The 27,932-nt window shown below is 39.2% G+C and overlaps 2 protein-coding genes across 2 annotated transcripts in view; one reads left to right on the top strand and one right to left on the bottom strand.

Annotated features, from left to right (window-relative positions):
• Positions 1 to 4,203: 4,203 nt before the first annotated feature.
• On the bottom strand, positions 4,204 to 23,149 carry LOC124170288. Its single transcript, XM_046548998.1, has 5 exons — positions 22,825 to 23,149; positions 22,512 to 22,683; positions 18,084 to 18,173; positions 15,017 to 15,360; positions 4,204 to 5,224 (listed from the first exon to the last, which is right to left on the bottom strand). Exons 1-5 carry the CDS (start codon positions 23,042 to 23,044, stop codon positions 4,818 to 4,820), a joined length of 1,233 nt encoding a protein of 410 aa, XP_046404954.1. The 5' UTR covers positions 23,045 to 23,149; the 3' UTR covers positions 4,204 to 4,817.
• Positions 23,150 to 24,117: 968 nt separating this feature from the next.
• Positions 24,118 to 27,932, top strand: part of LOC124170199 — a 44,327-nt gene continuing 40,512 nt past the window's right edge. The window contains exon 1 of the mRNA XM_046548896.1: positions 24,118 to 24,295. Coding sequence (XP_046404852.1) covers positions 24,213 to 24,295 — 83 coding nt within the window. The 5' untranslated portion in view covers positions 24,118 to 24,212. The remainder of the gene's footprint in view (positions 24,296 to 27,932) is intronic.

Here is a 27,932-nt window from a genome sequence, read left to right as displayed (position 1 = left end):
CGTCCACACTGTGGCACATGTGGCGAGGGTCGTGCTTACTAAGCCACTGTCGGGGTGAAAAACCCTTATTTTGCCGCTGGTCTGCGACGACGAATTTCAAAGCACTGGAGGAACAAGTGACTGCGTACAAAGTCACTTGTTCCTTCAGTGCTTTTAGATTTAGAAGACCAACCACAAGGGAATTATTATTAATATCATCACAAAAGGGCATATCAGCCCGGTAAAAATACACATTGACCCTTGCATAATTCATTACCAACTAGCGGAAAATTTACATGAACGCTAGGAATTCCACTCTAATCAAATCCTGATAAGTCTCCATCGTTCCCGCACGTGGAAAAAATTTTATTCAAGGTCAAAGGTAACAAAATTTTTTTTTTTGCATTTTTTTGGCCAAACGGTTAGTTTTACGATAAAAAGTCTACTACGGTTAGTGAAACTATAACTTAAGTGTGTAATGTATTCAATTTAATATTCTATGTTAATTTCTGTTTATGTAAAACGGAATTTATTTCTAAAAGATTACCCATGAGCTATGCCGATCGCTGAGTTGTTGAATAAACAAGCTTGCGAATGGTTGACGGTTTTAGAGATTGTAATTATTTCCCTTCGAAAAGTATCTGAGTAAAAATAGTAGTAAGGTGGAGACATCACAACGTGCCAGAATCAAGGGTAACGTTTCATCTCCTTCTGATCTGGTGTGCCACAAGGGTTTTATCAGGGGCCCTTGCTTTTCAACCTCTTCGCTAATGAGCAATTACAGACAGGTGCGATCTTAATCTTTGCTGACAACTTAACAATTTTCCACAAGGCTACATCTTTTCATGATGTAATACTTTTGCGAAATGATCTGGAGAGCATCGATTAAACCGACCAAAATTGTAGATCAGAAAATTATCTACAAAATTGTCATTATAATTTTTTTTCCCAAAAGATTTGCAATTTATGAGAAAAGGGCATTCGAAAATTAGCTGGAACTGTCCAATAATGTTCGGAGAGCGCAACAATATAGTCATGAATATTACGGAGAACACAGTTTTAGATAACTTTTGCATGGCTTTTTTTTCTCAGGTATGGTAAATCTTAGAAAAAAAAATACAGTGACAATTTTGTAGTTAATTTCCTGACCTACAATATGGTGGTTTCCTATTATTTTTTTATTGCCTAAATCGAAAGATTATTACTCCTGGAGTACGTATTTCACGCTTTTAGATTTTTACATGACGATATCTATTTTTCGCGATTAAATGAAAAGTGAAAATTTTCAAGCGCGCGAAAACGCGACAGATAAGTAGGAATGCCGGGAAATCTCTCCGCGTGATGTATTTCTGGTTCCCGCTGCCCCCCTGTGAGGTGACCTTGAGGCGAGTTGAGCGCTGATACGACGCAGGCTGCTAGCGGGTAGCTGAGTACCCTGCTGGCTGGTAGCGCTAGGCTTAAATAAGGATTATTAATATCTCATCAAGCGAAGAAAACTTTCCGACCTTAGCCAGTTTTAATAAGTGATTATTAAGACATGTTTCCCTGAGCTCTGCGCCTCATGCATGCATTGGTAATCTCAGACAATGCATAACTCCTATCTACTCGTATAGAAACTAGGTCGCTGTGACGTCACTTGGAGTGGCACCACATGGGCGCCAATCTGGCCTTTCTCAAATGAGGTTAAAATTGACCCTTGCCATTCGTCTAAACTGGGATTTCTAAAACCAAATAATTTGTATATTATGAATACACTAATGGTGGGTAACGAATCGCAATCAATGCCTTTCGTTTTCTTTGATGAAGGAAACTACCCTATTTTGATCCCAGCAATTTTTACCCTAAAACTAACGCTTTGGCCAAAAAATGCAGAAACATGGGCGTACCCAGAAAGGGGCAGACCCAAGAAGCAAAAATCGCAAATGTCTTTAAGGAAAATAATATTTTTTCGAGCAAATAATTTTAAAAACAAATATGGAGCGGTTACAGTTTACTTAAAATGTTGATATCAATCACCTTTTCCATGCTTAAATCTTACCTACAACTTGAACAACCATGGCTTGCCCCCCCTAAAGTTTTCATCCTGGGTACGCCCTTGTGCAGAAAACCTATTTTTGTGACCTTTGACCATAAATAAAATTTTTTGCATGCACGGGATCCATGGGGACTTTTCAGTATTTCATTATATGTAGTGGTATCCTTAACGTCCAAGCAAATTTTCGGCTCGTCGTGAATTTATGTTAGGGTACTCCTATTTTTTTTGGTCTCATTTGACTGGGCTATACCGTATAAGCGTGTGTAAGGGGCGCACACATGTAACAGGCGCACCCCTATTTTGAGCATCGAAGCAATAAAGAAAAAAAATTTGCGGCATTTTTTTATCCTATCATGCGGTGTTGCAGGCGTATGCCTGGAATTTCGACAGTTATCGAAATTTCTTCTTTCAATGCTAATTGAAAGAGGAATTTTTGATAACTGCGGCAGTAATGGCGGCATAAGAGGGAGTAGAATGAGTTCCGATCCTCTCTTCGCATACGCCGTTGCTCTATGATGATAGTCCTACTCACGAACAATTTTGTTTAAAAGCTATTGCAGGAGTATTGCAATAGAATTGCAGCCGTGGAAAATTTTAGGGCAAAATACGACAGGCACATAGCATGAACCTTCCTAAGAGATTGGAGAACAATCGGGGCAATCTCAGCGCCGTATGATAATAACCACATCGTAAATTTAACGGAACCACACTCAGCCCTCCATCGGCCAATGCCTCTGCCATTTTTTTTTCCTTTCCGAGACCCCACAGGAAAATAGGAAAATATCAAGTTACAGGGGAACAACGGAAACGTGTTTCATCCCTACCCCATCTCACCAACTGACCTTTTTCGGTCTACCAAGTTAAATTCTCCCAGTTTCTGGAGCCCAAATGCTAGGTGAGTCACATACTGAGCTCGAAGATATCTCAATCACTTTCAGCAATTATGGGGGGAAGATACGAAGTTTGTGTAAGAGGCGCACCCCCATTTTCGGCTACAATTTCTGGGAAAAAAGGTGCGCCTCTTACAAGCGCTTATACGGTATTATTCAAAGAGTGTGAATGATAAGGAATAAGAGTTATAAAAATAAAATAAATTTATTCCTTCAATGCAGCTCATAGTGCCATAAGTTGCTTCTTTGATTTCACAATTCAAGGCATTTTTAATAATGGATAACTGGACATAGTACAGCATTTCCAATATATATATGTATATAATTCAATACAGTGAGTCCTCGTTCTACGTCACCCCATTTAACGTCATTTCGCGATAACGTCACGTAAAAATTTTGAGATCGTCATTCGTTTATCGCACCTTCGCTTCGGGATAACCTCAAGTCTTTTAAATTTCGCGCGAGAAAAAAGGCGAAGTGACAGGCGTTGCAGGTTGCTCGTTTAGTGGGCGGTAATACAGTCAGTCTATACAAAGTGTAAAACGGTGTGTTTATTGTTAATTGCCATTACAGTTTTAGCAAATTTTCTGCTAAATGAATTCTTAGGCGGGTGCGCAAGGTTTTACTTGACATAATGGTTTTCAGGAACCTAAAACGTGAGTTCAAGGCATTTTTCCGTGTAGAACTCGGTGTTTTTGTCGTCACTTTTTTTGCCGTGTTCACAATAATTTTGGTTCCTGTAACTGCGACGATGTTTCAGCGATGATGATGCCTAGGCGACCACCATAGCAAAGCCGATAAGCAAATGTGGGAAGATACAAAAATGGAGAAGGATTTACGTCACTGCTGCTATTGTCGTCGATGAAGACAAGAACTCGTATTTATGCCATAGTTTGGCATTCCCATCGTAAAAATGCCCCAGATATGATACGCTAAAATTTTTTCGTGCAGGAATTGTGAGGTCTAGGAGCCGATATTCACTTTTTACATCGTTTTTTATGGGATATTATGTTTCGATTAACGCCACTTCGTTTATCGTCACATTTTTCATGAACGGTAAGTGAGGTTAAAAGAGGACTCACTGTAATTAATCAGCAAAAAATTAAAATACATGGGAATGACCGTATTTCATCTAAGGCTACGATGAAACAGAAACTACTCCCTTTGCCGACCAATGCCTAATGTTACTGGAAATTTTTGGCTAGTTGTGAATTTATGTTAGGGTACTCCTATATTTTTGGTCTCATTTGACTAGGCTATATTATTCAAAGAGTGCGAATGATAAGGAATAAGAGTTAGAAAAATAAAATAAATTTATTCCTTCAATATAGCTCATGGTGCCATTAGTTTCTCCTTTGATTTCACAATTCAAGGCATTTCTAATAATGGAAAACTGGACATAGTACAGCATTTCCAATATATATACACATACAGTTGAGGACCTCAAATACGGAATCTGGAAGACCAGAAATCCGGAACGTCTCACGGCTTACTTTGCTACATAAGCATCTACGTATATGTGTCGTGAGTAACTACATGTACACTCTTCGCTATGGAAAAATACGACTGATGAAACAACTCCTCAGCTTCAATCTCCTTGATACGTATAACTTAGAGAAATGGAGAATTCGCCTGTCCTACTTTAAATCAAAGAGGAGTCATTAGAAATGGGAAATACCTTTGGGTTAAGGCCCTCAAGACCAGAAATCCATAAAAACCAGTAATCCTGAAACCCTTTTTTGTTCCAAGCTTTCCGGATTTGAGGTCCTCAACTGTAATTCAATAATTAATCAGCAAAAAAATTAAAATACATGGGAATGGCCGTATTTCGTCTCCGGCTGCGATGAAACGGAAACTTCTCCCTTTTAAGACCAATGTGATCAGTAGTAAAAGACTTTGAGACTTTTTGTAAATTAAAAAATCACCTCTTTCCAGTATGCCTCGTCGTGCAACAAAAACTCTGGTGATTGGAGGAGAGGGCTGAGTCTCAAATTGAAAACGTCCTCAAACGAGTCTTTTGTATCTCCCGCCGGACTGGGCGGGGAGGACGTTCCCTCCGCAATGGGGAGTACGCCGCAAGGAGAATCACCGCCACTGCATCTTGAGTCACTCTCTGCTGGAGGAATCGCCGATTTTGGTCCGTCAACGCTCTCGGCCGCGACGCAACATTCTAAACTCCGGTCTTCGCAAGCAGGCACACCCGACGAATGTTCTGATTTGGAAAACGGCACTTCTCGTCCTCTTTTCAGTACACTCACAGTACGTTCGGGTTGGGTTCCAGATTTGCACACATCAGCTGCCTTTGGTGCGTCTGCTGCATCTGTTGAAAATTTACAATCAAAGAAAATTGTATTAATAATACAGAACACTACCGATTATCCAGGCTAATGATGGGGAGAGATGGCACCAATAATCAGAAAACACGGATAAACCAAACTGTCACTTAACACGTTGACCACAATGCCTTTAATCGCGGCTGCATTAATTGTCTCTAGTTGTCTCAGTATGATTTGCGGAGGTAGTTAGGCCGTCTCGGGGGTGTCTCCTTGGTATGATGAGTGGAGGTTTTATGAGATAAAGAGATTCACTACAAAGAGGTTTGCCCATAAATTTACATGTAAATCTGATGGGTGGTATGAAGTATGGAGGTTTACAATGTAAAGAGGCTTTACTGTAATAATGTTTTCCTTGCAGTGATGATTTCCTGCAGAATTACGAGTGAAACCCAAATTTTACATGCCAAAATGGAGTAATATGTATTTCCAGTGTTAAAAAATGTTCCCGTTGTCTGGGGGGGGGGGGGGGGATGGGGGCTCCCCAGATCCCTCCATCCCCCTCACAGCATATTTCTAGTTGTGCTATTGTCCAGAACAATTTTATTCATAAAAATCATAGTCAGAAACCTAAACTTGGGACAGATTTTATGTTATAACATAGATAAAAGAACCACAAACCATAAATGTTAACACGTTGACCACCGTGTTTTTAGTAGATATGTCCTCTGACGCCATTGGTGTTTTTCATTCCGTTAACTATTCCCAGATCATAAAACATAAAACGTGTTTTTGCACTTTACTTTAAAATGAATATTTATATTGTGACGCCACAACGGTCATGGCCCATACGTTAGCAAGAGATTCCAGTCGCTCGTGGCGTCAGAAATCCAATTTGAAACAGTCGCTCGGAGACCACTCACTGTGACGGGCGTGGCCCCACGTAGCAGAAATACGTCTCGAATATCACAATTTACGTCTCGGAGACATTTTGAGAACTTCAGAGACATCTCTGAGATGTCACTATGCCCAAAAAAATGGTCTCTGAGATGTCTCATGAGACTTTGTACTATGGTATGCTTTAAATTTAGGCAAAAAAGTAATTAAATTTAAATTATACAGTTATATGGCCTACTTTTCTCGATCATTTTTAGCGACAAATTTTGTGATGGATGACCTTTTGAAAATAAGAAACCCATATTAAATGTCGTGATTTTAATAATCAAAACTGCAGAATTGCACCAAAAAATATATATGGAAGGGAATATTGGCATTAAAATACTTTTTTTTTAAATCCTGAACGTCTCACGATTACATCTCCGAGACAACTCTGAGACATACGCGATATTCGAGACCATAGTGAGATGTCTCTGAGAGGTTGTTGCTATGGGGTGAGTGACGGGAGCCACTTGACTCAGATCATTACGACCGGCGTGGCGGTCAACGTGTTAAATGTCTTGCAATGCTCATAATTTACCTAAAACAAACATTATATTATTAATTCTACAGGTATTCTGTTATTTAAGAGTGCTGAGAGCGTGTGATTATCCGTGAGGCCCTTCTCAATGAATGTCCTGCAAAAATGCTCCATACAGTGGGGATTGAAGGGTCTATTTGAGCTCAGCATAGCAGTCATGCTAAGGAGAGAACTCCACTCTCTCGAAATGGTTAAGTTATCAAACTATGTAAGTTGTCCCTTCTTCTGCTTTAGGTTTTTAGGAGGCTTCTCTTTTCTCCCACTCTTCTTAGCATTTCCTCATTACTCACACGGTCAATCCATTTTGTCTTCGTCATTCTTATGCATGGAACCACATTTCAAATGCTCTCTACTGCTATCAACATCCAAGCCTCACCCACGTAGAGGAGCATCCTCCATGTGTATCATCTGATGAATTTACACTACACTCGCGATTATCCTAGTGGGCTAACGATGGGGGAGAGACGGCACGAATGATCGGAAAACACGGATAACACAAACTTTCACTTAAATGTCACAAAAATGTCACGAACTGCTCGACGTTTATAAAGGAAACAACACTTTCAGGCACCACACCACGCAGTCGCCTCTCGCACAAGTTGCCAATCAGAGGTAAATAATTATATTCATCATTAGTCTCCAAAACTAATATTTTTGATTTAAACTAACCTCTGACATCAGACAATTAATATTTTTATTTATAAGTACAGCGCACTCCCGATTATCCTAGTGGGCTAGTCATGGGGAGAGACGGCACGAATAATCAGAAAGCACGGATAACCCAAACTTTTACATAAATGTCTTGTAATGTTCATAATTTATGTAAAACAAACAATATATTACTATTTATGCAGTTATTCTGTTATTTATGAGTGCTTCCCAGACTCATTGAGAGCTTTCTTCGCCAGTTCGCAATCTTTTTAGCGGCGATAACATGGTTGTACTCGTATTATTAATGCTCCATGTAAGACCTGGTTTCGAAAACCACACTTCCGTGGTTTTGTGATCACGGAGCAGAAAAGTGGCTAGCAGGAACGCTTCAAAACTACTGCTCGACGTTGGAAAATACACTGTTAGGCACCATGCCACGTAGTCGCCTCTCGCCCAAGTTGCCCGGGTTGCAACTGCTGCGGGACGTGCATCCGTGATCAAGGAGTGCAGTCGCATGTTGAAAGGCTTTGAAAACAGGAACACGGTGCTCCCGTGAATTCAGTAAGTGTGCGATTGCTTCTATTTTACGAAGGGGAATCTAACACAAATATTAAACCCAGTATATTATAGCATTAATGCAGTAATTCTGATGACTTTGCATCCGATTTTATTATTTTATTTATAAAGATAGTGGTAAATACTGAGCGAGAGTGAAAATCGTGCACGGAAAATCTGCAACACGGATATACAGCAGCCGGATAATGTAATATTACGTCCATGGCAATCTTCAGAAAGATTAACATTGAAAAACACTTTGTTACTTCCACAAAATTCAGAGTTTCTATTTCATTACCGGTTTTGGCTATTACACCATTTTCAAATACAGTGGAACTTGTTTAGTACGTTTCTGAAGGGACCACAAAAAATGAACGTACTAACCAGGAAAACGTGCTAACGAGGAAAGTAAATAATAGCAGTCGGGGTAATTGCAATCTGTGGAAAAGTCGTCATAATTACATCTACTATCGGTAGTTCTCGTAGGATCGCCTTCCTGAACTCTTTTCACCTTTAAAATGAGCGCTACATTGAAAAACAATACCATGTGAATAAAAATCACAATGTTTCGTAGATTTCCCGACGACAATTACATGAAAACGGCGTCTATCTTCCGTGATTTATCCTATATATATTTATAGAAAGAGGGCAAGTAAAGCTAAGTCATTCCTTTTTTGTCACAGCATACTCGGAGAATATAGCAACAACCCTGAGTATGTCAACGGGTTGTTTTTAAACATCATAAAAATTGGACAAAATTATATTAACCTTTAACTACGGCGACAGCCGTCCACATTCGCTTCTTGAATGAAATCATATCGATCGATATATCGATTAATAACACGCAATATATTAGATTACGACGTAATTACAAGAAGATTTTTTATTATACAGTTGAAATATACTTTAAAAAAAGTCTAATGTCGTCTGCTTTCGTGCCGAAATCAAGTATTTTTAAGCTAAGCTTCGCGTGGAGATCCAGAGCATCGTCTGCTCCCGCAGCAGTAGTCAAGTACGCACGTAAGTAAGTTAATACGTACGTACTCCAGAGCCTAAACCGCCTAGACGTCGAGTTTATGCAGTACTGCTTTAGATAAAGTGGGATTTGGATAAGACTCATTTCTTCATCATGATAACTCGTGCAATAGCAACAATTGCCCACTCGCGAAATTTGTGCGCAGTGGGCACTGCAGAGGCAATAGTTGGTGAGGAGCTCGGAGTGGGGAAAATCGGGGCTTCTCATTGGCTGCAGTTTAGTTAGTCAGACATTCCTGATAAATGGCCGCATTTTATTATTCATCACGTCACTAGAATTGAGAAATGCGTTTGGATAAATCACAGTCGAAGAAAGGGATGTGGAATGAATGCAAGAATGTCAATGGCTAATAATAATAAATTAAATCAAGAATTCGGAGGTTTACGACCCTAATGAAGATAATAGAGAACGAATTGCGGGTTGCGTCATGGCAAGCAATTTTGAGCGTACTAACCAGGAAAGCGCAATTTTTTCAAACGTACTAACCAAATACTTTTACCTGTATTTTGTTCGGATGGTACCGGGACCGAGAGAAATCGCCGTACTAAGGAGGAAAACGAGGAACGTACTAACCAAGTTCCACTGTACATACAATATTTGAAGTATACATAATAGATATACAGTGAGTCCTCATTAAACGTCACTTACCGTTCCTGAAAAATGTGACGATAAACGAAATGACGTTAATCGAAGCATAATATCCCATAAGAAACAATGTAAAAAGTGAATATCGGCTCCTAGACCTCACAATTGCTACACGAAAAAATTTTAGCGTATCATAAGTGGGGCATATGATGGGAATGCCAAACTATGGCATAAATACGAGTTCCTGTCTTCATCGACGACAATAGCAGCAGTGATGTAAATCCTTTCCCATTACTGTATCTTTCCGCATTTGCTTTTCGGCTTCGCTATGGTGGTCGCCCGGGCGAGCGTCGCCTGGGCATCATCATCGCTGAAACATCGTCGCAGTTATAGGAACCAAAATTATTGTGAACACGGCGAAAAAAGTGACGACAAAAACTCAGAGTTCTACACGGAAAAATGCCTTGAAATCACTTTTTAGGTTCCTGAAAACCATTATATCGAGTAAAACCTTGCGCACCTACGTAAGAATTCATTTTTCAGAACTTCGCTTCGCTTTTTTGCTAAAACCGTAATCGCAATTAACAAAAAACACACCGTTTTACACTTTGTTTAGACTGACTGTATTACCGCCCACAAAACGAACAACCTGCAACGCCCGCCGCTTCCCGTTTTTTTCTCGCGCGAAATTTAAAAGACTTGAGGTTATCGCGAAGCGAAGGTGCGATAAACGAATGACGATCTCAAAATTTTCGTGACGTTATTGCGAAATGACGTTAAACAGGTTGACGTAGAACGAGGACTCACTGTAGAATAGAATATATATACAGTAAACTCTTGATTTTACGAAGTCAGTGGGACCGGAAAATCGGCACTTCGTAAAATCGAGTTTCGTAAATTCAAACCTTTTTCATAAGTCAAGAAAAAAATGTTCGCATTTGTTTCTTCCGCCGTTTTTTGTCTTCAGTGGTCTTATTTAAATGTTTTCGGTGGTTATTCTCGGTATTATTCATAGAAAAGGCTTTTTGTTATCGATTTATGATGTGAAAAATCGTTAAATAATTATACCACCATAAAGTTCCCATTTCTTGTTCATACTTCAACATCAACGATCGCTTAAGAAATTCTCGACAAGTTTAGAAAACGTAATCAAATAATGAATTGCAAAGTTTATTATAAGAATTTAATGTTATAAATATGTGGTTAGGAGTGAATAACAACTATTAAGTTCGCGTATGATAGATATTTGTTTCCAGCACCCACGGAATGTTAGCGGCAGCCGGCCTAACCGCCATTTATGTCGCCCTCTATCGCTCAGATCAGTGACGAGAAAAAAAAAAAGAAAAACGAGGGCCTCCACCCGTTTCCAAAATAACCTTCGTAAGTTAATATTTCGAGTTACTCTGTATATTCAGTTGAATGTGCTATCTTTTCCATTGGTTATTTTTGTTGAGATTCATTTACGATTCTAAATTTCATAGGATATGATTATCTTCTGGCGAATATTTGAAGTAAATTCTGTTTGAGCTCTCCGTCCGGATACTGTGCTCCATCATCTTCGCAGACGTTGCTACGAAAGACTTTATTCTTCATCCGGACCATATTCTTCATACCGGGTGTGAAGTGCTATGTTCATATAGTATTTCTCTCTCTTCTTTTATGCCGACAGGAGCAAGGTTCCAACCGGAAAACGACAGGAGAAACATCTTCCATTATCGGAGAAATAAAGAGGGAAACGTTATTATCCGCATTGATTGTTTTTCTACAAGAGATGTTTCATCATTTCTCAGCGTGTGTGAAGTATTGGTTCACTTGCGTGAATTCCCAAAAATGACCCGCGAAAACCTGTACATTCTCCTCATTTTGTTTTCGTGTCCCTTTCTCCTCCGTATTGAAAGTTATGCAAAGAATCATTGACGTAGAGAAAAGATTTTCTTAGCTTTAGCACTTAAAAATAGTCGCGCAATAATCGTAAATAAATATAGTGGGGAAAGAGCAAAGAAAATAATTTCAATTGAAACGTCAGCAGAGAAGAAGAGAGAGAATTATAAGCGCGGCACCATTTCCCTGATAGTGGAAGATACTTCTTCAGCCTCTCTCCGGTTAATAACTTACCCCCGTTGCAGGTAAAGATGAACCATGCCCTTCTCCACCATCGGGGAACGTTCCCAGTGGGTGGGGTGAATAAGAGTGGGATGGGGATCGCCTGAGGAAAGAAGTTTGGTCAGCACAAAGGAGTGGTGAACAGTAGTGAAGGGGGCAGGAGAAAGAAGGGTGGGGAAATGGCCTTCAGCTCTGCCTCAGTCTACGTTTGGGGGCCGTATTTTTTGCGACGCACTCGACCTCTGTCACCTTAAGGGGGAGGGAGTGAATGGGAAATGCTGGGGAAGGAGGGGTTTGGGATGCGTAAGATGGGTGTCAGCAAGATCAGCAGAAGGTCGCGGGAGGAAGTAAACAAAGACTTTGGAAAGAAAGATCTCTCGGCATGGGAAAACGGGGAGACGCGCGAGAAGAAAGTTCACGGTTAGAAGTGCGTCTTCATTACGAGTAGCCTGAAAAATAAGTTGGTGGTTAATAGAGCCCAATACTTAAGATATTGAAGTTGTTTACTCAGGAAGGCTATTATATACACGAAAGGATACTACTAAAATATCAATTATTTTTTTCCTTTTTGCCCTTCTCCATCGCCGCTTCCTCCATGGTTTCTCACTTGCATAAATGGGAATGAAATTGGCGACCTAACTCGTTAGCCAGATCAATATATCTTAATGTTTGGAGGGCAGCGGGTACTTCTTTTTTATTTGGTGAAATTACTTCACTTTCATCTTCGTCGTCACTGCTATTATGACTAGTCCCGGCCGCTGCTTCTTCCGACGCATGTACCAGCGTCCCATTGTCGCAAGCCCGGAGTTCATCGTCAAGGGCAATATAATCGTTTGATGTTGCGCGCTGTGCTCTTCCTGCTTTTTCCAAGAATTTTTCAAAATCATCTTTTAAGCCTCTAATCTCCTCCGCGATTTTATCCGCTGCTGCTTCCTGAAGGTATGGCGTAACGAATCAACCATAGCCGTGATATTATAGCACTAGAATTACTAGTAGGCTAGTTGTATCAATTACCAACCTCGAGAACATCCTCATGATGCGCTATCAAAGGGAATCCGGCCGATTTCCAGCAATTTGCGATTGTAGTGGAGGAAATAAAGTACGTCTTTGTAAGTAAATTTTAAGTAAGTAAATTTTATTAACTTGGCCATTTTAGCAAAGTTAACAAAGTCGTTATTCCTCATCGCAGAAACACGGTTCAGAGACGTACTTGAATGCCTGATAGGCAGGAGTGCGATGCAAACAATTATTTTTGATGATGGCATTGATTGATAGATTTTCAAAATGCAATCAGAGTGGTCACTTTTGGGGAGAAAGGCCCCACGCTCGGAGGGTCGAAGAGAGGGGCCAGCGAGGGTGAGCTCGTCGAGGAAAGGGTCCCGGATTAGGGACCCTTCGAAGTGCTCCGGCGAAAAGTAGTCAAGTAGTCTTCGAAGTACGTTCACAGCAGCCTGCCTTGCGAACGTACCAGGTACGTTCACAGCAGTGCAAAGGGTTAATTAGGAGTGTACGAAATACCCCGCTCGACCTTCCTGACATGTTAAACTACGAAGTATTGTCGATGCGATGTTTACGAATAGGCACGAAAATAGGGGCATTATATCAGTCGCGATATTTTACTTAACTCTTACTTCCCCTAAATTCCCACCGTGAGGTTTTAGGCGAACCCTTTCTCTCCAAAGTTGCACTATCATTTACGATTTCACAATTTTGATGAACCACGGTTGGAAGCGCTGATTTTTCTAGCTACTTACGCCGGCGTAACTAGTTTTGTTGACAAATATTTCGCCATAGTTCGTATAAACGAATGCCATTCGCTCCTGGGGACCGATCCGAGGTTCGTAAATTCGAAATATTTCGTATAATCGAAACTTCGTATAATCAAATAGCACCATGTATTTACCATAGGCTTTTCGCCGGTACCGTACTATCACTTCGTATAATCGAAAACTTCGTAAAATCCTGCTTCGTATAATCGAGAGTTTACTGTAATAGATATAGAAGTATATTGTATAGTAGATATACAGTATTTGAAAATGGTGTAATAGCCGAAACCGGTAATAAAATAGAAACTCTGTGAATTTTGTGGAAGTAACAAAGTGTTTTTTCATTGTTAATATGGAGCCCTTCCACCACTAAAAAGCTTCAAGTTTAGATTTAATTCAGGAAAATTAACAGGACGTACTATAGGGTGTTTATAAATTAATATCGGGGTTTAAACGCTTTATAATATTTATTACATTGTACTTACAGTTATAAATCATATGTCCAATGAAAGAGCAACTCGAAAAGTTTTTTTAAACAATGCACATGTGCATGAAATGTTTCCGCCGCGATCCGCTAGAAAGCGGTAGTAGCAAAGATGGCGACAAGTGAACAGAAAGCGTTTTGTGTTTTACAGTTTGCAAAGACTGAATCTGTAGTTACTGTGCAACGTGTGTGTGTTGCACAGTAACCCCAGTTACGCAAATTATGAGTGTTTACATATCCAATGAGGTGAAAGGTCGATTCAACACTGAAGACAACATGATCAAGAAAATCATCATCATCATGAAACGACATTTCCATGGTGAAGTTGGCAGGTAATCCGTGGTCGCTACAACTGCTTTCTAGCGAATAGCAGCGGAAACATTTCATGCACGTGCGCATTGGTGCTAAATGACAAAACTTTTCGAGTTGCTCTTTCATTGGACATATAATTTATAACTGTAAGTATGATTTAATAAATATTATAAAGCGTTAAAATCCCGATATTGATTTATAAACACCCTGTATTACGTCCATGGCAAGCAATGTGTCAACTGTCAATGACTCTTTTTCAGTGGACTACTGCAAACATTCATCATTAAAAATTCATCTCCTCAAGCATTAGAGCGGATACAACATTAAGAGACTGTAATAACTTCTTACTGGCGAAACATAAATCAACATTTGGACATTGACTTATTTCCCCATGATGCCACCTTTACTCTGTAATTTGACGGCTAGTTAGGATTTCCATTTTCAAAACTAGTATGTATTTAATATGGAATTATCTTTTTATTCGTGGCCATGGGAATAGTTATTCACTACAAAAAACAGCGATATGCCTGACGGCACGAAATGCTCAATTTTCATAGCAATACCACGATAATCATATTCAAGGGTGATATTGCGAAATCATGTTTTCAGCCAGTGGAACCCCATAAGCAAAGAAAATTCAACACTCGTCATTCCGGGTCTGTTTAGTGATTGTTACTTTGATTTTAGCTTCAGTGGAGAATGAATCGGTGCTTATAAATGGTGCTAAGTTGAATTCGCCTCGACTATAAAGGGATTCTGTCTGTTCAATGGTTTTTTCCGTATCTGCCACACTAACTACCCAACACCCGATGCTCGGCAGGTCCGCCGTGGCTTCCCGTTGTGGGCAGTTTGCCGTTCCCAGTTACGTACCCAGTCTGGAGGTGACCACACGCCTCGCCATCGAATCGCCGTGCCGCTGAGCTGGCGTATCAGATTCACCCTTCTGCTCGTCGTCCGGCATTCCCACGAATCTCATCAGCGAGGCTGCCCTATCCAATTTGATCACCTGCAATGGCTCATCGTCGGATTCAGAGTCACTCAGGACGGGAAGGCTCACGTCGGGAATGGACCAGTCAACGAGGCTGGAGCACGAGTCGTCTTGGTACTGCTCGCGACTGAAGTGGCTCCTGCACACGCCAAACGAGATGAACAGCTTCTCAATGGGCAGGGCGTACAACTCCATGTTCCCACATCTGTCTATCCACAATTTAGCCCTGTTGGGAAAAAGTATCATCATCGATCATGAATCCTCAACTTATCTAGATACAGTAAAACCTCTACATAGTGAACCTCTTTACATTGCATAAACCTCCACACTTCATACCACCCCTACGGTCCCGTCAGATTTACATGTAAATTTATAGGCAAACCTCTTTGTAGTGAACCTCTTTATATCGTAAAACCTCCACTTATCATACTGAAAAGATACCCCCGAGACAGCCTAACTACCTCCACAAATCATACCGAGACAACAAGAGACCATTAATGCAGCTGCGATTACATTCATGGAATGACATTTTCAGCGATAAATGTTTCACCCTTTTTTTTTCTTATACTCCTTTAATATACTGTAATTTTCACTTTAATCATCAGTTGTGGCCATTTTGTTCAATATGAGAGCATACCTAACGGTAAGTAAAAAAAAAGGTGTCCAATTATCCTAATCATTTTAAGTGACTGTTGAATTAAGAGAGATCACATCGTTTTCCCTCGAATCATGGTATAAATCATACAATAGCACTCGCTTTCTGTAATTAGTAAATTATAAATAAATGTTCACTAATGCATGCATGTTTATTTAAATGTATAAATATGATGGTTTAAAAGGCAGTAGTGCCTTTCATTTCCGAAGGATATGAAAAAATGGTGCCTATTATTAAAACCTCTCTATTGTGAACCTCCATGTATATATGAATATATTTGTGCAATTTAGGCAAAGTTGTTATAGTGGTTTTCACTTTGCAATATTGGCTCCATTAGATAAATTTTAAGATACAGTAAAACCTCTATGTAGTGAACCTCTTTACATCATAAATCTCTATACTTCATACCACCCATACGGTCCCGTCAGATTTACACGTACATTTATAGGCGAACCTCTTTGTAGTGAACCTCTTTATATCGTGAAACCTCCACTTATCATACCAAGGAGATACACCCGAGAAGGCCTAACTACCTCCGCTAATTGTACAGAGACAACTAGAGACCATTAACCCGCCCTAAGTTTTTTTAAATGCACACATATTTCACTTTATATATATATTTAAAATGTGATACATATGAGTTTAACACAATGAACACAATTCAAACTGAGTGGATAATAGAGGAAACCTTCTACTACGTATGTGCACCAAAACATACGCTAAAATTCACATATTAAATGCATTGCAGGAGTATTGGCTCAGCACTGCACTGGGTGCCATATGGCACCCGTGGGCGTTGACGGGTTAATGCAGCCATGATTACGCACATGGAATGACATTTTCAGCCATAAAGGTTTCATCCTTATTTCTTTTTCTTATACACCTTTAATATGCTGTAATTTTCATGTTAACCATTAGTTATGGCCATTTAGTTCCATATAAGAGCATACCTAACAGTAAATAAGGAAAAACGTATCCAACTATCCAGGGGTGCAGCTAGGAATTAAACCGTCAACGCCCACGGGTGCCATATGGCACCCAGTGCAGTGCTGAGCCTATACTCCTGCAATGCATATAATATGTGAATTTTAGCGTACATTTCGGTGCACATACGTAGTAGAAGGTTTCCCCTATTATTCACTCAGTTTGAATTGTGTTCATTGTGTTGAGCTCATATGTATCATATTTTTTAAAAGTGAAATATGTCTGAATTTAAAAAAAACTTTGGGAGCTGACGGGTTAAGGCTGGGAGGGGTTTTAGGCACAACTGATATGTGGCATACCCGCCAGGGAAATCGATGGTGCAGGGGCCCTCCCCAGAAAAAAATTAGGATAAATAATGAGTTTTGCAGCTTTCTGAGGGATATTTTGTAAATCCTTACACTATTCTATAAGTAATATTAATGCATTTAAGTAAAATGGATTTAAAATTTCTCTGAGCTCTGGGGGGGGGGGGATTCTCCATGTTCCCACACGTGTCTACTCTTGGAAAACGTTATCATCATCGATCATGAATCCTCAACTTATCTAGATACAGTAAAACCTCTTTACAACGTAATGGAAGGGACCAAAATTGGGGCAATTTTTATGTATGGGGGTTCACTATGGAGAGGTTTCAGTGATTTGCACCATTTTTTCTTAACCTTCGGAAATGAAAGGCACTACTGTCTTTTAAACCATTACATTTATATATTTAAATAAACATGCATGCATTAGTGAACATGTATTTATTATTTAATAATAATAGAAAGCTAGTGCTATCACATGATTTTTACCACGATTCGAGAGGAAACGATGTGATCTCTTTTAATTCAACAGTCACTTAAAATGATTAGGATAGTTGGATATCTTTTTTCTTTTTTACTGTTAGGTATGCTCTCACATGGAACAAAATGAACACAACTGATGATTAACGTGAAAATTACAGCATATTAAAGGTGTATAAGAAAAAAAATAAGTGTGAAGCATTTATTGCTGAAAATGTTTCATGTACGTAGTTGCAGCTGCATTAATGGTCTCTAGTTGTCTCGGTATGATTTGCGGAGGTAGTTATGGTGTCTTAGGGGAGTCTCCTTGGTTTGATAAGTGGAGGTTTTACGATATTAAGAGGTTCACTACATAGAGGTTTGCCTATAAATTTACATGTAAATCAGACGGGACCGTAGGGGTGGTATGAAGTATGGAGGTTTATGATGTAAAGAGGTTCACTACATACGAGGTTTCACTGTATGCATGAAGATTATAACAATAACATTGATCATTATTGTTTTATCTCGTGGTGGGTGCGTCCTTACTTGCTTAGGTGCGGGGGAAACGGGTAGACGATCACGTCCGGAACACAACCGATCACAGCGCAGACTTGCTTTCCCATCATGGTCTGTTGACTTTGCAATGAAAGGAGAAAACAGAGAGAAAAAAAGTGAGTGTACATACAAAGCAAAAAATATTACATGGAAGCAGAAATAAATTAATGCACATGTCACTATGCAATAACTTCTCATTTATGTGACACCTGAAAGGAAGAAGACATAATTTTTTAAAATGAGGATACATACTAACATAAGTAGCGGGTATAAAATTCGAGGACCAGGGTTCCCACTCTAACTACATTATAATATTCACGGTTTTTTTCTCCAGGTTTTCACGGTCTCAATGTCATCAAATTCACGGTTTTCAGATAAGGCATTTTAGGCAGAAATATTGATCATGTAGCAATCATCGGCCGAACGTTAACTAAAAATGTAACAAACGCGACAGATGCCTTGAATGCAAATGCGGCAATGACAGTGCTATTTCTCAAGACGTCACCTATCGATATCAAAATTTAGGTGAAGCTTAAGGTTGTGAGAGGCAAAATGGAGGGAGCAGTGAGGTAGGGAAGTGTATCTCTCATAACGTCACCTATCGTTAGCAAAATTCATGTCCGGCTAAAGGGTGTGAGTGCGAAAATGGAGAGAGCAGGGAAGTGAAGAAGAGCCTGATTTTTTGCCAGGATTAACGTCTTCCAATCGCAGGCTTAAGGTCAATGTGCTGTCATGGCACACACGGACCAATTAATAGTTGCGCTTTCGAATACACGTGTGCAGGTGAATGCGTGGACATTGCCTGCACGTGAATGACCTCGAAACATGATTGAAATATCGTTTTTTTTTTCTTTTAACCCGTCTATCGTTGTTCAACAATTAAGTTTGAGAGATTCTTAAGGTTTTATGACGAAATTCACGGCTATTTCCAGGTTTTTTCACGGCAGACAAAATTCACGGCTTATTCACGGTTTTAAGGTTTTCACGGTTGAGTGGGAACCGTGAGGAATCAAGCGAGATGGAGTGGAATTGATTCATAACGAAAGATGATTTACAATTTTCCACAAAAATAAATTTAATCCGACCCGAGTTTCAATGTTACGATGATGTAGTAACATCGAAACTCTGGTCGGATTAAATTTATTTTTGCGGAAAATTGCAAATCATCTTTCATTATAATTAGAAGTTTTTACATTCATTAAAACACTTTTCGTAACCGAAAAAACTTCATTTGTTAAAGAAATGTTTTGCAATTTGATGATTTTTCAATATTTTATCTTCTCTTAGGAGGCAAAGTGATTGTGTATGAACCCTTTCGAGACGGCGGAGTTTTCGTCTTGGCATGACTGCTGTACTGAGCCCCATGAGACTCTTCTTTCTCGTGGTACGGAGCATTTTTGGAGGGCATTCATTAAAAAGGGTCTAGCTGATAATCACACACTCTCAGTACCAACCTTTTTCCACCCCTCCCCGCTGGGACTGCGCATTATCTCGGACTCCGAGAGTAGTTGTGCTCCCTCCTTTCAGGGTTTACGACCATACCTGCAGCATTGGTTTGCCGTCAACTTATGGATTGATTATACGTATTTGGCACATGGATAACTGTTGCTTGCACGTAAATTGCAGACATTGGATTGAATTCCTCATTTTTTTCCGAGCATTGTCAAATTTTAAAAGAAGTTCTTAGGTCAGTATTAATACATTTAATGAAGCAACAATTTCCACGTTGATGTTTACACATAACTCGAGATATAAGTTAATATTTATCGTTGAATTTTTTAAAAATTGTAAATGCAGCTCAAACGAAAGAATTCAATTCTTAGTTTATATTTCTTGAGAAAAGAAGAAATATTTATTTCGAAAACTGACTGGGTAAACAATTGCATGACCCGCTAAGAGGGGTTATAAAAGACGAGGGGTCAGGATACCTGCTCCCGGATTCCGAGGGTAAATCCTAAACCCGCAGCGTTGGGTCCCGAAACAAAGACGTCATACACCCGCGACCGTCATAAAAGGGGGTGAGCTAGGAAACATATACATTAGGCATTCATTCACTTGTATAGGAATATATGACTTTCGTCTCCCGGGTCAAGAAACGTCCACACGCACATTAACGTCTTTAGTGGGGAAAAAGTTCATGTTTTGGGGGGGGGAGGGTCCAGACCCCACAGACCTCCCTCTCTCCTGCTACGCCACTGGTTACAGCGTCCATCAAGGGCATCGAGAGGCATTTGCAATAGAAAAAGGAGGCTGTCCGTGCAACACCATAGTCTGTATAATAGAGAACAGGAGTTAAGTTACTGCAAGGACACTATCTTTACCCATGTCTCCTTGAACTTCAAACAGAGGGCCTTGCCATGGATTCCTCCCTTTCACCCATATTAGCTGAAATATTTATGGACAATTTAGAATGCCAATAGGGTGGTTTCCTATTATTTTTTTATTGCCTAAATCGAAAGATTATTACTCCTGGAGTACATATTTCACGCTATTAGATTTTTAAATGACGATATCTATTTTTCACGATTAAATGAAAAGTAAACATTTTCAAGCACGTGAAAATGCGACGGCTAAGTATGAATGCCAGGAAAACCCTGTGTGACGTCATTCTGGTTCCCGCTGCCACAAGTGAGGTGACTTTGGGGCAAGGCTTTGAGTGCTGATATGACGCAGGATGCTAACAGGTAGAAGAGTACCCTGCTAGCAGGTAGCACTTGGATTAATTAAGGATTATTAATACCTTATCAAACGAAGGAAACTTTCCGAACTTGGTTATTTTTAATGTGTGATTATTAAGACATGCTTGCCTGAGCTCTGTGCCTCATACATACATTGGTAATCTCAGACGAAGTAAAACTTCTGTCAACTTGTATAGAAACTAGGTCCCTATGACGTCACGTGGAGTGGCATCGCATGGGCGCCAATCTGGTCTTTTTCAAATGAGGTTGAAATTGACCATTGCCATTCGTCTAAACCGGTATTTCTATAACCAAATAATTTGTATATTATGAATACACTAATGGTGGGTAAGGAATCGCAATCAATGCCTTTTGTTTTCTTTGATTAAGGAAACCACCCTATTATTTAATTCCAGGCACCCCCTTTCATCCATATCTTTTACTGGAACCGTTATGTTGACGACATCATCCGCTGCTGGACCGGAAGTGTCAGACAATTAGATAACTTTCTGAATCCTTTAAATGTCCAACATCCTAATATTATATTCACAGTGGAAATAGAATCCAATAAGCAAATAAACTTTCTTGATCTCTCCATATCCATTGTTGGTGACAAACATGAATTTGGTGAATATAGAAAACCCTGCTATAGCGATACAATCATTCCAAGTGACTCATGCCATCCAACATCCCAAAAATTATCCTCATTTCATTCCATGTTACATAGATTGGTTAATCTACCATTAAATGCAGTGAATTTCAATTGTGAACTTACCAATATTAAATCAATGGCTATAGTGTAAACATTATTACCAAAATGCTTCAGAGAAAGATAAAAACGCGAGCCATTTCACAGCTTTGCTCCCTTCCCTCATCACAGAGAATTCTAAAAAATGGTGCCGGTCATTGTTTGTGGGAGGTCTTTCAAACAGGCTTGCTCGCAAATTCCCCAAAAATAAATTCAATGCTTCTTTCTACAACCCCTACACTCTCGGTAAAATTTTGTGTTGTAACAAAGATAAAATAGATTCCAGCCATCAATCTGGCCTTTACAAAGTTCATGCAACATGTGTTACATCGGTAAAAGAGGCAGAAGTTTCATTACCAGAATGAAAGAACATAGAAGGTGCTGGAAAAAATGGGGATGAAACGTCACTTCTCACCAAACACCTTCTACAGACTTTGCATTGTTGTCATTTTCAACCTGAAATTCTACACTTGGAAAGTAAGGGCGCAAGACTTGATGTTTTAGAGCAATTCGAAATTGTGAAGAGTGATATGAGTATGCTCATGAATGAACAAGTGTTTTTCACCCACTCTCCTCTCCTTAAGATACCCTTCCCGAAAACAAATGGTCAAATTCTTTCTTCACCCACCCCTTAACCGACCCCAACACCCACAGGGATTTTTCCCTGGATTTCTTTTTTTTTCTATGAATAGACGGCACTTTCTCCGGACCCATACATGTCCGCTACATGGCGGTTTAACGATGTTTAAAATGGTACACTTACAGTTAGCAAGTGTACCTTTGAGTCCTCACCAACGGAGCAATTTTCCCCTCAATACGCCGAAGGTTATCTCACATACTTTGCCACACACGGTAACGTAAAGAAAATTATAATCGCTGTGAGAGATATCAGCGGTAAAGGCAATTCAAATAAAACTCCGGCTCCTACACGTCAAGGTTGCATTAAGTGAACGAGAAAATTTCGACAGCCACAGGTTAATGACATCTACCTACCACGACGTATCTGTGTGTTTCACCAGCACTGAATTTTCTTGTCTTTTATCCCGTGTCACTCGGTTTTCAGTCAAAACACTGTCTTGAGAGGTCTTCGACGAAACACAACTTTCAGGTATATTGCTCGATGGGACAGCATCAGGTCGCAAACGACGTCGAAAGAACGGAGGGCCTATAATTAATAACAAATAATTTCATTTTTTAATGCATAATAACCCGTACTACGGACATTAAAAAATCAAACAAATTGGTATAGGTTAAGTAGCCACATTTACGGACGCTGAAAATAGTATAGGCGTAAATATTTACTTACGCGTCTTCATAAAGTCGCCTTCTTGAAAGTGTTCACTACAAACGGCAGCGTTCTTTGGGATATAATCAACCATTTTCAAGGCTTGCTCCCACTTCTTCCTCAAGTTCGCCTCTTTCGGCAATTTGTGAAGGGAGACTGAATTCGCAACAGTATGGTTCGAGCATCCTTTCACGCAACACATTTTGTTGCTCTTGAACTTCCTGGTTTTCTTTTTTTCCATCAGGATATTCAATACGACGAGTTACTGAAATAGGATCAATTCCATCAGCAAAAGAAAACATTACTGTCATCCTCCCCAACACCACTCCGCCATGACACCGTGTGACACCAGTGTTGCCAACTGGATTAGGTTGTTTACGTTAAAAACAAGGGGACTACATCAAGGAATGATTTCTGTCGCCACTTCGGTCGCATTGAAATCTGCTTCCAAAAATGTCTGTGAAACGATGATGAGTGCAATAATAGCAACTTTTTTTTTCAACATTCGTCAGTAAAATGTTTGTTATTGTGAGGATTAGCATTGAACAGCTTTGAATTTGATAGATCGAATAATCATGAATGTAACTCTAAGTAAAAACCCCTAATGATATCTTATTTCCCCGCGAAACTCCGATCAATTTATCCCTCGGCGACGCGAGTAGCGACTTTTGTAAACCATTTAAATGAGCGGTGGGTGAAAACACATCGCGAGGCATACAAGAGAATTCTCATTTTTAATATTTTTGGTTGAGTCATTGAGTACTGCCAACCGTTCATATTTATTTTGATTGTGCGGAGTGTCCGCTTAAAAATATTTCATTTTTCCCGAGTTACCAAAACCATCAAAGAAAGGAAAAAATTAAAACACTCAGCCGACTCTTTTTGTGAATTTTGCATCAGAAACCTACAAACAAGGACAATAAAATATTTCTCGTTTGACGGACGTTAATATTGGATACTTCCATGAATAAACCGTGTGTCGAAAGGTGAGAAAAAGTTGTTGATGTCGCTAAAAGTATCCACCTAAAAATGCTATAAGCCAGTACTTGAGTCGATAAACGTTAATATATTTCACTCAAAATTAATTTATGAGAGTATATTAAATGGAAGCTGTCTCATAAAAGGGTGATGACAATTATCGGACACTTTGAATAGATCACGAAAACCGCAGGAGCCCAAAAAGCTTTATTTACGCCATAGATTGCCTGGGCTCTTGCTTTTATTCACAAACACTCTTTACTCGATATCAAATTTCTCTACCGTTCCCGCCTTGGTTTTATGCATTTTGGGCCATCTTACGGATAACGTTGGAACCGCTCAAACTTCGGGACGGGGGAGCATGAAGAAAACAAGTTCAAAAATTCTAATATGGCCGTAATTCTGTAAGTTCACGGTGAAAATTAGCAAAAATGGTGAAATATACGCGATGTTCCGTGTACGGATGCGGCGTCAGGAATCTGCAATTCTTTCATTTCCCCAGAAATGTTCAAAGGCAAGTGGTTTAAGGTGGTGTCTATGGAATATTCGGTGTACGTCAATTTCGAGACGGGTGTCCGTAAATAATCAATAAAATTCTGGCGCATCAGGTCATTATATTTGCTGCCGGCTTCGCTGGGTTGTACTAACTGCAGCAAGGGCGAAGTTTTCTTGCATACCCGTATTTGTCTTCTGGGTGTGACATTGGGAAACGAATTGAAAACGGACACCTGTTTTGGGCATATTTTGCATTATTCGTCGTTCTTCAATGAAAATTTAAATATTTTTTAAATATGACTCTAGTGTGACTTATTACGCTAATCAATAAATTTGTGAAGGAAGGTTCGCGACTTTGTGTGAAATTCGGTGGTCGTATTCTTTTTGGCACATTCAGTGAAATCGGTAGTCAAGGATTTTCTCGTGGGAGAATATTTTCTAATGTAGCTCATAGCGTCGGAAATGAGTAATATTGATTTATGATGTTTGTAATATTATTTCTCCGAAAGCAGTCATTGGTGCTCGGTATCTTCTGGTCAAATATTGCTGTCCATTTTCGCCAGCCAAACGTACCTTCGTATTGTAGTATGTAGATTGTTGAAATAAAGCAATGGAAAATTTTTTTTAAGCTATCGGCTTGGAAGTTTATCGTATTGCTCCTTACTCTTGCTGAGAAATTGTTGCAATTAGTGTATGCTATTAGTACTGTTTGTGTTTTATATATTATCGTAATTCAAGTGCATGTACTAATTATAATTTTGCAGCATTTGAGGCCCAAATTGGGGCAATCGGCGTTAGACCCTATTATTCTGCTAATCCTGAATTCCTGTCCATAGCAAACGATCTCATTTTTTATTTAACAAATGATCTCTTGTGTTATTTGACAAATGAGATTATTTGTTTAATCCATTTAGTGTCAGTGAAGAAATTAATGGCAAAGTTATCCCCAGCTTAGATATAGGTATCGCCTGGCTGGTGATACTAGTTGTAGCTATGATATTAAGAATACAATGAAGTTAATAAATATTATAAATAGTAGTAATGGTGTGTGATCTTAAAATAAGTGGTTGATATTTATTAGAAAGAATTTGGAAACCAAAACATACATAAATTTAAAAAATAAATACGGTCAATATTTTAAGACACCGGTTTAGTCATAACAAAAGCTTGCAGTGTCCGGCAGTACACGATAGGGTGGTTTCCTTCATCAAAGAAAACGAAAGGTATTGATTCCGATTCGTTACCCACCTTTAGGTTATTCATAACATGCAAATTATTTGGTTTTAGAAATCCCAGTATAGACTAATGGCAATGGTCAATTTTAACCTCATTTGATAAAGGCCAGATTGGCGCCCATGCGATGCCACTCCACGTGACGTCACAGGGACCTGGTTTCTATTCGAGTAGATAGGAGTTATACATCGTCTGAGGTTACCAATGCATGCATGAGGCACAGAGCTCAGGGAAACACCTCTTAATAATCACCTATTAAAACTGCCTATGGTCGGAAAGTTTTCAATTTTTGATAGGGTATAAATAATAATATTAATTATAATCCTTATTTAAGCCAAGCGCTACGTGTTAGCAGGGTACTCTGCTACCTGCTAGCAGCCTGCAACTTAGCAGCGATCATAGCCTTACCCTGAGGTCATCTCACATGGCAGCAGCGGGAACCAGAACGAAGTCACACGGGATTTTCCCAGCATTCATACTTATCCATATTTGGATCCGCATTCGAATCCTAGTCAAGGTGGATGATTTTTTCTATGCTCAATTTTCACTTCATTTGCATTGCTAAAATTCAACGTCGTCGTCACTGAACAGTGCATTTCTCTTAAAAAAGCAATCAGTGCAGTTTTCTCAGAAGGTACTGCCTCCATATTCCATCCTGATTAGTGGGAAGGCTTAAATTTGCATCAGAAAAATTTGCTGTATTTATAAGTACTTACACCACTTATTTTTTATAAGAGTGCAACCTGGGTTACAACGAATTATCATCATCAGGTGCTAATTAATTAATTAGCGCCTGATTAATTAAGAAGCTCTGCTAATTAATTAATTATTTGCTGATTACCCTGCTAGCAGGTAGCGCTTGGGTTAAATAAGGATTATTTTTACCCTATCAAACATAGAAAACTTTCCGAACATTGGCAGTTTTAATGGGTAATTAATTAGTGCCTGATTAATTAATTAGCAGAGTACCCTGCTAGCATGTAGCGCTTGTTTAAATTAGGATTATTTTTATATATTTATATAGAAAACTTTCCGAACATAGGCAGTTTTAATAGGTAATTAATTAGCGCCTGAAGATGATATGACAATTCATTGAAACTTGGGCATGCTCTTATAAAAAATAAGTGGTATATGTTACTGTGTATATCCAGGAAAAACTTATAATGGAATACCACAAAGTAAATCAAGAGTTAGTGAATTTTGCTGTATTTGTCGAGATTCCTAAACGTTGTTGCTTGGAAGAACGAGTTTCCGCAAAGATCTCAAGCTCACAGGTTTGCGAAGATTTCTCTTGCACCAGCTACACAATTGTGCAATAAAATTAAAAGCAATTCTCGAAAATTCATACGCAGGCTCAAACACACTGGTGTGGTCAGATGATCAACCTTTGTCATCACTATCAGGAAAAAGAAACCAACGTTCCGTGACCAAAAGCACACGTGTGTGATTGAGCTTGTCTTAGCTTCCATGCTAAATCCAGTACTGATGGCAAAAGAAATACCTATGGAAAACATAGTCTCATTAAATTGATGGTTTGGGGCGTAGCTTTGTGAAAGCGATTCACTATAAACACAGTAATACCTCTATGTAGTGAACCTCTTTACATCATAAACCTCCATACTTCATACCACCCCTACGGTCCCGTCAGATTTACATGTAAATTTATAGGCAAACTTTTATGAGGTGAACCTCTTTTATCTCGAAAAACCTCCTCTTATCATACCAAGGAGACACCCCCGAGACGGCCTAACTACCTCCGCAAATCGTACCAAGACAACTAGAGACCATTAATGCAGCCCGGATTAGGTACATGGTATGACATTTTCAGTGATAAATGTTTCCTGCTTATTTTTTTTCTTGTACACCTTTAACATGCTGTAATTTTCACATTAATCATTATTTATGGCCATTTTGTTCCATATGAGAGCATACCTAACAGTAAATAAGAAAAAAGATATCCAACTTATCATAAGTGACTGTTGAATTAAGAGAGATCACATCGCTTCCTCACGAATCATGGTAAAAAAACATGCAATATTGCTCGCTTTCTGTTATCATTAAATAATAAATATATGTTCACTGATGCATGCATATTTGTTTAAACACATAAATATAATGGTTTAAGAGACAGTAGTGCCTTTCATTTTCCGAAGGATATGAAAAAATGGTGCCTATCACTGAAACCTCTCCATATAGTGAACCTCCAAACATCAAATTGCACAAATTTTGGTCTCCTCCATTATGATGTGAAGACGTTTTACTGTACAGTGAGTCCTCGTTTAACGTCACTTACCGTTCCTGAAAAATGTGACGATAAACGAAATGACGTTAATCGAAACATAATATCCTATAGGAAACAATGTAAAAAGTGAATATCGGCTCCTAGACCTCACAATTCCTACGCGAAAAAATTTTAGTGTATC

The sequence above is a fragment of the Ischnura elegans genome, chromosome 13 (genome assembly GCF_921293095.1).
Source record: "Ischnura elegans chromosome 13, ioIscEleg1.1, whole genome shotgun sequence".
Classification (NCBI taxonomy): domain Eukaryota; kingdom Metazoa; phylum Arthropoda; class Insecta; order Odonata; family Coenagrionidae; genus Ischnura; species Ischnura elegans.
Note: the sequence above shows the minus strand (reverse complement) of the source record. Positions and strands in the feature narration are given on the sequence as shown.

Bases quoted from the DNA above. Each gene is read 5' to 3' on its own strand.
- LOC124170288 (XM_046548998.1), bottom strand. From the start codon at position 23,044: ATGGAAAAAAAGAAAACCAGGAAGTTCAAGAGCAACAAAATGTGTTGC. The intron at 22,684-22,824 runs GTAAGTAAATAT...TATTAATTATAG, and splicing joins AGGCGACTTTATGAAGACGC to GCCCTCCGTTCTTTCGACGT. The intron at 15,361-18,083 runs GTAAGGACGCAC...TTTTCCCAACAG, and splicing joins TTTCCCCCGCACCTAAGCAA to GGCTAAATTGTGGATAGACA.